Source organism: Arachis stenosperma, chromosome 8 (assembly GCF_014773155.1).
Source record: "Arachis stenosperma cultivar V10309 chromosome 8, arast.V10309.gnm1.PFL2, whole genome shotgun sequence".
Taxonomy (NCBI): Eukaryota; Viridiplantae; Streptophyta; class Magnoliopsida; order Fabales; family Fabaceae; genus Arachis; species Arachis stenosperma.
Window position 1 is genome coordinate 47,967,553 of NC_080384.1, and position 8,949 is coordinate 47,976,501.

The 8,949-nt window shown below is 35.9% G+C and overlaps 1 protein-coding gene across 1 annotated transcript; it reads right to left on the bottom strand.

The window, feature by feature from the left end:
* Positions 1-492: 492 nt before the first annotated feature.
* Positions 493-8,605, bottom strand: LOC130944777 (transcriptional corepressor LEUNIG-like). Its single transcript, XM_057873301.1, has 18 exons — positions 8,330-8,605; positions 7,839-7,936; positions 7,573-7,682; positions 6,068-6,475; positions 5,876-5,967; positions 5,621-5,702; positions 5,451-5,526; positions 5,283-5,332; positions 4,589-4,897; positions 4,253-4,456; positions 3,842-4,084; positions 3,612-3,729; positions 3,172-3,281; positions 2,848-2,997; positions 2,064-2,219; positions 1,781-1,897; positions 1,362-1,568; positions 493-943 (listed from the first exon to the last, which is right to left on the bottom strand). The coding sequence occupies exons 1-18, from the start codon at positions 8,359-8,361 to the stop codon at positions 800-802; spliced, it is 2,706 nt and encodes a 901-aa protein (XP_057729284.1). The 5' UTR covers positions 8,362-8,605; the 3' UTR covers positions 493-799.
* Between the last annotated feature and the right edge of the window lie 344 nt (positions 8,606-8,949).

Genomic DNA, 8,949 nt, shown 5'->3' on the forward strand with positions numbered 1-8,949 from the left:
TTTTTGTCCTATTTAAATTCTTAATATTTTAAAATCATGTTAATTTGTTTTCACTGACAATTCTATTAACAGATCACTAACAACAAAAATATTAGAACCATTTTAAAATGTCAAAAACTTAAATAAAACGATTTAAACAATAAGGACAACTTTAAAACTTATCATAAACATTTAATTTTTTATGCTTTATAATATCATTCTACACATTTTTTATTATATATTTATATGAATTTATAAAATAAAAAAGTGAAATTATTAAAATTAAAGTGACAATATCCATTTTTTTAATACTAAAATAGAACATTTAAAAACTTGTACTAATAATATTTTAATATATACTTTTAAAATATATGTTAATTAAATTCTACTAATATTTAGATTAAATCCTAATTCAAAACGTTCTATTTTTGTCTCATACATTTTATTTCGCTCTATTTTAATTCTCTGGTTAAAATTAATTTTTTTCCCTTCCAAAAATACCATCAGGAAAATAAAAAAATTGAGAGTTTTATACCCCAAGAACATGAACTGTATGAGGCTTCAACAAAATTTTCTTAATTTCCTAGCTGCATTGACACTATCACACTAACATTAGGAAAATAAAAAGGAAGCCAAAAGGTAGAGAAGACAATAACTAGTCCATGTTACAATAGTACAAGTCTCCAAAGGAAAATACCTAATAACGAAACAAAATACAACAGGGAAGACAAACAATATTACAAAGGTTAGTTTTGCTAAAAGTACAAAGACAAATAAACTAAAACGTGTAAACCTACTGTGTTGCCTGTATTGTTACAGGTCACTTCCAGAGCTTGATGAACTTGTCATGACTCGCCGAAGCAACCAAACCATTTACAGTCGAACCGGCGAGGGAGGCGATCAGACCTTCGTGAGCCGTCAGAGTCATCGTCTTGTTCTCCGTCATGTTCCACAGCTCCAATGACTGCAGTCAAAGTTCATAAAGGGTAAGAACTCGAAACTACATCGGTATAAATCCGCAATATACAACCACAGAGCTCATATAGCTGCTTTATTTTTGGCACCATGATAACTTCAGGGACTTGAATTGCAAATTTTGGAAGTTTAGGAGGTAAACTATACAAGAATCAAAGTTTAGAAGGGCACATTGCATTTTTTTCCCCTCCAAATTTTGAAAGCATTTATGATCAATGATTTAGATTTTTCAATCATCATTTTTGGGGTAAGAAGGGCAATGGTTCAGTGCAACCCTTTCTAACCAAGCATGATTGAACAAACCTCGGCTTTTGTTAATTGTGTATGGAAAGATCACCACAGCTAAATTCACCACTATCAAAGGGAAAGAAATTGGACAAGGAAACATATAAGGAAAGTAGACTTGCCTGGTAACAGCCAATGACGAGCAACGATGGATAAGACGGGTGGAAGACACATGATTGAAACTTACTGCCATTACTGCTAAGATCATGAACACATTCCCCTTCACTCCCGGTTCCTAGAGTCCAAACCCGGACCGAGTCCTCACTCACGGATGCCAGCAACTCCCCAGAAGGGTCCCAACACACGGAATGTATCGGCTTCGTATGGCCCTACAATCACAGCACAACATGCCAACAAAGAAACGTTAGTCCCAATATTTGTTTCCCAACTAGAAACAACTATAGACTTCAAAATATTCTTCTGCTATTTCCAAGGCTTGAACCCAAAACTTGTTAGTTAAGTTAGAAACAACAACTAATTCTATTATTATTACTTTTACAATACACTAGTAATACTAATTATAGTAAACATGAAATCGAACCTTTAATGAATATCGGCATCCTTGTGTCTCCACATCAAGTATAGAAACAACATTCTCTGCAGCTGCAGCCAGGTACCTCCCTAGACGTGGTTGAAATCTCATCTGGGCGGTGCCACCCTGATCAATCGATGAGATAATTGCCAATTAACACATTAAAGTGAATACATCATCACTTTAATAAACGACAAAACTAAACAGTGATTAAAAAGAAAAGTAAATAAAGGTAGCCTACTGCTATATGCTTCATAGAAAAAAAAAGGATAACTGAGGACTAGGATTCTACCTTGAAGACTCTTGCACAACTTCCATTATTTATGCTCCAATATCGTATCTCGCCGTCACCATCACAAGAGCAGATAAGATCCTCTTTATTTGGATGGAAATCTAGGGACATTACAGATGCTGAATGTCCTGTAAAGGTGCGAAGCGAATAACCAGGCTGCATGGTAATTTTATTTATACATTCAGTTAAAACAGAATACCAACTAGGTAAAAACACAATGCGTCGAATCCAGAAAAAAAAACAAAGAAACAAACAATCTACACAGAATGACTGGAACATATCCAAACCATATATAAATAAAAACCTTAGACAATGTCCAGCAAATAGAAAATTATCCATATAATATCATTGACCTCTAATTAATTAAAATTCAAGGCAGAAGCACCATGTATATATATATAGTAAAGCATATCTAGGAACTCCTATATCAAGAAACAAAGCCGAAAAACATAACTGTATCTTGAAGCATAATATATTTAAAATGTAAAGCTTCAAAAGCTAAGAGTTGTTTCAAATTTATTCTCCCCGTTTATAATTTATACTTGCAAATAAAAGAAACATAATGATAAGTTTTATCAACTCAGTTTGTCAGTACTTAGTTAGCAATTTATCTTTGTGATAAAAAAACTCCAAACCCTTTTTAATCTTCAGAAACAACTTTCGACAACATTTTGGTGTGCAACATTTTTCAGCACAGAAAATAATTAAACCCTTCAGAATCCATAGAAACAATTTCGCACAAAATGGCATATCATTAGAGTCAAAAGAGAGAGAATCAACTAACATTATCAATGTCCCAAACCCTGACAGTTTTGTCAAATGAAGATGTTGCTAAACGAGGCATGCTTGGACTAAAACGAACATCGGTGATCATAGACGAATGCTCTTCAAGAACAGCCTTCTGCTTCAAGGTATCCGTGTGCCATAAAACAGCCTGCACAGAAAAATAATTGGGAGGAAAGTGTTAAATTTTTCCATATCTAAACAGTGTAAACTAAACATAGTTCATGATTTTGTTTTCCAACTTCCTTTTTAGCAGAAAAAATTAACAAGCTGGCAACTAATCTAAGATATTAATTAACAGAGAGAATAATGATTTACAACTAACCTTCTTGTCGTGCCCACCGCTTGCAAGTAATTTCCCATCAGATGAAAAATGACAACATACAACTTTGCTTGTGCTAGCACGTACAGAATTTACATCAGAAAATGTGAAGCCTGAAAATTAAATGAAATTCATGAACTTAGCTTCTAAAATTTCAGTCAGAACCTCTTAAGAAGTCAAGGAATTGAAGAGCAATATTGCAGATCTACATATAAGATAAGGTGCACAGGTTATTAAGTTATCCTTAATTGATGTGTCAGATTGGTAATCTTGTATATCATAATTTATCATTAACTTAATGAATTATTTATTAAAATAAAAGAATGGAAACTTTTGCAACAGTGTAATAGAAAATTAGACTTTAGACTTTCACTGACACGTGATAAATTCTCTTGAAAGGATGATATTCTCCTATAAACAATTAAAACTGGTGTTTACTGCACCTTTGCTTACATCCATACAACGACCGACCGTATCTCTAGGATCCGTATCATCATGGGATAAAAAAGACTCAACATTTTCATCAAGAGATCCGTCCTCCACAAAGCGATCCACATCAGCCTACAATTCAAGATTGTTATCATCGTGCGGCCAAAAAGGAAAGCTAATGAGTCATAATGCAAGGAACTTTTCATTCCTTCCATCAGTTACATTGCAAAGAAGAGCCACTCACCAATTGGTTTGAAGGTGGTGTAAGAGTCCCGGTGCCGTCAGTGCTGAACATCATTAATGGCTTTGAAGAAGTAGTACCAGTCATAGACGGCATAGATATCACATCTCCGGGTGTATGAGTCGAGGGAGTCGAGGGTGCCGAACTTGGTGATGGACCTGTTGTATTAGCAGTTCCTGTACTATTGGCAGGACCTGAAGAAGATACAGGCTGCTTTCTCTTTCTCCCAATCTGGTTTTTCGAGGCCTTAGAGGCATTCACAAAATCATGTTAGGAACCGATTTCATCCATAATAAAAGAAAGAGTCTGCCAACTTCATGGGCAATTTAAAAGCATGTAACTAACAACAGTTTTAGGCAACAATCTAGCATTGCTTGGATACGCATGCATATTGGCAACTATAAAAGGACTGACCTGATCATTTCCTCTAAATGAGTTCGACATGCTACCGTCCGCAGTAACACTGCCACCACCTCCCCCTACTTTATCTTGCTGATGCATGTTATGGTTTGAAGTCTGAGATTGCTGATTTGAGAGAGCATGCTGTTGAAGTTGCTGCAGCTGTGGATTACTGTTTGGCTGTTGCTGATGTTGCTGCTGCATTTGAGCCAATTTCAACTGTGCACAGAAAAACTGAGAATACTCGAATCACACAGCTTAAGGTAAATCTAAGAAATGATAAACTTAACAGTTTAACAAATTAGGTAATAATTACATTAAAGGTGGAAAGATAGTTTAGAGAACTAGAACCTTCATTAGCATATCTGTATCTCCACGAGGAAAAGGAGGGCCGCCACCTTGAAGTGGAGATCCAACATTTGGCACTACATCAACAGGATTTGAAAGACCATCCTTGTTTAGGCTCATACTCCTATTGTTCAACAGCATTCTGAGTCTTCTATTGTCATCACTGGCAGATGGAGATGCCAAGCCTTGCTGCGCAAGCATTATCTGTTGCTGATGCTGTGGTGTCAACATTTGAAGTTGATGAAACGGCTGAGGAGCCTGCATGAAAGGCTTTTGTTGCTGGAGTAGACCAGAGCGGAGTTGCTCCAAACCCTGATTAAGGAAATGATTGGAAAACTTTACAAATTAGTTACTCAACAATTAATGGTTGCAAGAGAATTCATAGAAGTGGCCACCATTTTATGCAGATGATAGAGTTTAGCTGTGAATGGTTAATAGACACAAAAAGAAGAGGGCAACTTTAATAATGATGGTATAAGGTTAGGGTATTAACCATAGATTTATACCCTATAAGCGTTGATATAAGGTTAGGTGGGTACATTATCTCATGTTTGGCAAATAATACTACAGCACGCCACAATTCTGAAGGTTGCATGATATGATATCATGTTAAAGGAAGAAAAACAATATCCACAAGAAGAAGTAACATTCAGCAAAACAATAATAACAGTAAAATAAATACAAAAAGATTACTCACTGTGAGTGGCCATCCCTTCAATGTCAAGTTGTTACTACCTTGATTTGGTCCTGAGAGAAGAAAATAATTCTTTTACATCATTTTTTTGTGCAAGGATAGTGAAAAAGACTGAATGCATGATTGGATGGACTAGATGGAAATCACATCAACTCGAGAATGGAAGAGTACCAGGAATTCCCATCAATGATCCTTCAGCACCCGCAGCTCTAGGGTTCAGTACAGGATTAATCTCACTCTTTATATCCTGATTTCAAGTAGTTAGTCAGGGAAAAACAGCTAAGGAAAAAGTAGTAGTAATAATAACAAGTAATGAGATCACTCAATGAACAAGGACGTACTGGAGTAGACCCTGCTAATTGCTGACTACGAGCTTGAACTTGTGGAGGCATGCCAGCCGCAGTAGCACCATGCAAAACTTGCCTGCAATCGAGCAATTTGGCGCCAACAAAGTCAACACTTGTAGCTATACAAAATGCCAGATACCAAGAGACTTAAACACCAAATAACTCTCCCTTCATAATGAGCACAGGACTGACTTTAAATAAGCAATAAAATCACAGTTTATAAACAAAAATAATAACATTAATAATCACCCTGAAGGCTGGCCAGTAGCAGCAGCTGACTTCAAAATTGAGGCATGATTAGGATCCAAAATTTGACCCATGTTCTCGCCACCGAATCTTTGCTGTACAAAATAACAAAAGAAAGAAATGAATATATGGCTCATAAGTTTATAGAACAGCAGATGCATCATCCTATAGTTAGATGTTGAGAACATCAACTACCTTCATTGCTGCTTCATCCAAAGAATCTCTCTTTAGCCTCTCCTCATACATCTTTGTTGCTAGTGCATTGGCAGTTCCCGGGTTCCCAACTAACCCATTCGTATTGCCGTTTATGAGATTAGCCCTGTCCCTACCTTGCTGTTGTTGTGGCGGTGGTTGCTGCTGCTGCGGTTGTGGTTGTGGTGGCTGCTGTTGTTGTGGTTGTTGCGGCTGCTGCTGCTGTTGTTGTTGTTGCTGCTGCTGCTGCTGCTGTTGCTGCTGCTGCTGCTGCTGGACATGCCGCTGCAATAGGAGCTGCTGCATCTGCATGTGTTGCTGTTGCTGCTGCTGTTGTTGATGCTGCGACTGCTGCGGTTGCGGCTGCTGTGGTTGCTGCTGCTGTTGCTCCCTGGCCTTCATTAGTTGTGTCTGAAAATGGAGTTCCATAAAGTGTAACTTCAACTGATCCCTCAAATTTATCATCTAAACTAGTTATAGATACCTAATCCCAAAGTGAAGTTTCGCTTAGGTTCTTATTACTTGAATAAAAACAATATAGCCTATAGTGTTTATAGTTTAATAAAGCAGTCTTATGTTTACTCTTCTACCTGTTTAGCAGCAACTAAGTAGCTACCACTCACAAACTTGAGACCCGAAAATTGACCGTGCAACATTGGAGAAAGATGTGTAGATAAAGGGAATGTAAGTACTCATCACATGGAGAAATAACCTTAAGCAAGCCAAGCAAGCGAATTTGTAAGAGGTTAACCCACCTCATAGCTCAAAAGGAGCATGAGTACCCTATGAATCAACTTCTAAAATTTTTTCGGCCCACAAGGTTTGTGCTAAATCAGCATTCAAGGTTGCATTCTCACCAAGTCTACATCCCAGAATACTGTTTTCTTACGAAGTTTGATGGCGAAAAAACCACTCATAATTGCATTACGCATAAAGTACAACGAAACTCACAGGCTCAAACAAGACCTTATAAATATTGAATCATACTGCTGGTCACAACAACCTAAAAGTAAAGATTAAACATTCTTAAGAATATTATGTAGCAGGAGTTTATTCTAAAGAAATATCCTAATTATAAGGTTATAAGCTAAAGAGAAAACAAAAAGCATGGAACAGCTAACCAAATCAATTAGTTAAGAGACGAAAGTGAGTTAGCTAGAGAGAATAAAAAGTTATACTAAATGGCATATATAAAATTCATGAAAAATCGAAGGAAATAAACTCTTCAACTGTCAAACACACTCAGTCCAAAATGTGAATGACCAACATTAATGCTTATTTGTTGGTGAATTTCAACCCTCTCTCTCTCTCTCTCTCTCTCTTATCCCACTCATACTTAGCTAGAGTATTGATAATAAGATCCAAAAACGTCTCCCTAAACATGCTCCCAACTACTACAATGAAGTAAACTAATTCTAATGTCTTGAAATCTTTTTAAAATTCAATCCAGATGAATCATTTCTCCATTCCATGACATGAAAACAGGGCCAAATTTTTCAAAAACCAACCTCAATATAAGAGGCTGCAACCTCCGAGTGCTTCTCATTAGTCCTCGCAATAAAAATGTCCCAGAAAACCGACCACCACTCGAACAGAAAACCTCCCGGGGCATCAATAGCTGCAGTCCCATATTGCCATCCAAAAACAGAAAAAATAAAAAATAAATAAATTAATTAATGAAATGGACAAAAATAAAACACTAGAAAAAAAAAATGCCAAAGTAAAATCCAGCTTCTTCCTTTGAAAAGTTTCGAAATTTTTTAAGGTAACTCACCAACAGGGTCAGAGGAAACTTTCCCCTCAGCTTGAAAAGCCTGAGCAGAAGCCTTCAAATCCCTCTTTACCAGGTAATCATGGATATACACATCTAACCTGAAAATCTCACAGTGCAATAACATGGTTTCTTGCATCACCCTCCAAGTGAAATATGAGAAATAAAGTTTGCAACTTTATATTGACCAAAATCACATAACAATAACAGATACCAGAACCTACTAATGAACAAATACACCATAATCAAAGTTAAGCACCCTCCTAAAAAGGTTACAAATTTTCCATGCAAACCCCTCAAACTTGCATAGAACTACAAGATACAAGATACCCAAATGAAAATTTCCTTTACTTTGTGACAAACAAAGTACTAAACAAGTACTATAAAATAAAACCACAAATCAAAGTACCAAGAAGCTAAATTAACAAAGAATTAAGCTTGGAAAAAGACCTATGGTGCAAAAGATTATGGAAGATAATAATATTGGAACTTACATCTTATCAGCTTCCCAGTTAGTTTGAGACATGATGGTAGTTGCTGAACCCAAAAGGTTACTACCCAATGAATATGAAGGGTACCAAAAGGAATGAACTTTTTGTGTGTGTTTGATTTCAAAGATGTTAAAGCTTTGAATTTTGTAGCTGAAGCTGCCAAAGAAGCATTGAAGAAGGGAATGGAAGAAATAGAAGTGGAAATGGGTAGAGAAGTGAATGAAGCAAAAGAGAAGAGTAGAAGGAGGAGAACGAAAACAAGAAAGAAAGAAAGAAGGGGGAAGAAGAAGATCCAACGGATGAACAGAAGCAACGCCTCTAGATTTTAGCAAATAATAATAATAATAATAATAAAGTTCTTTAGTTTCATAATTAATATTTTTGGATATAAATTTAGGAGTTAAATAAAAATTAAGAGAAAAATTAAAACATGAAGGGGGGGGGGGGGGGAATTTTAAGTATATTCCTTTTTATGTAAAGTATTAGAGATATAGAGATAATATTTCATTAGATGAAAGCTTATAATAATAATAATAATAATAATAATAATAATAATAATAATAATAATATTCAAATATTTAAAATAAGGAAAATGACCAGAAAGTAGAAACATGAACCAACAA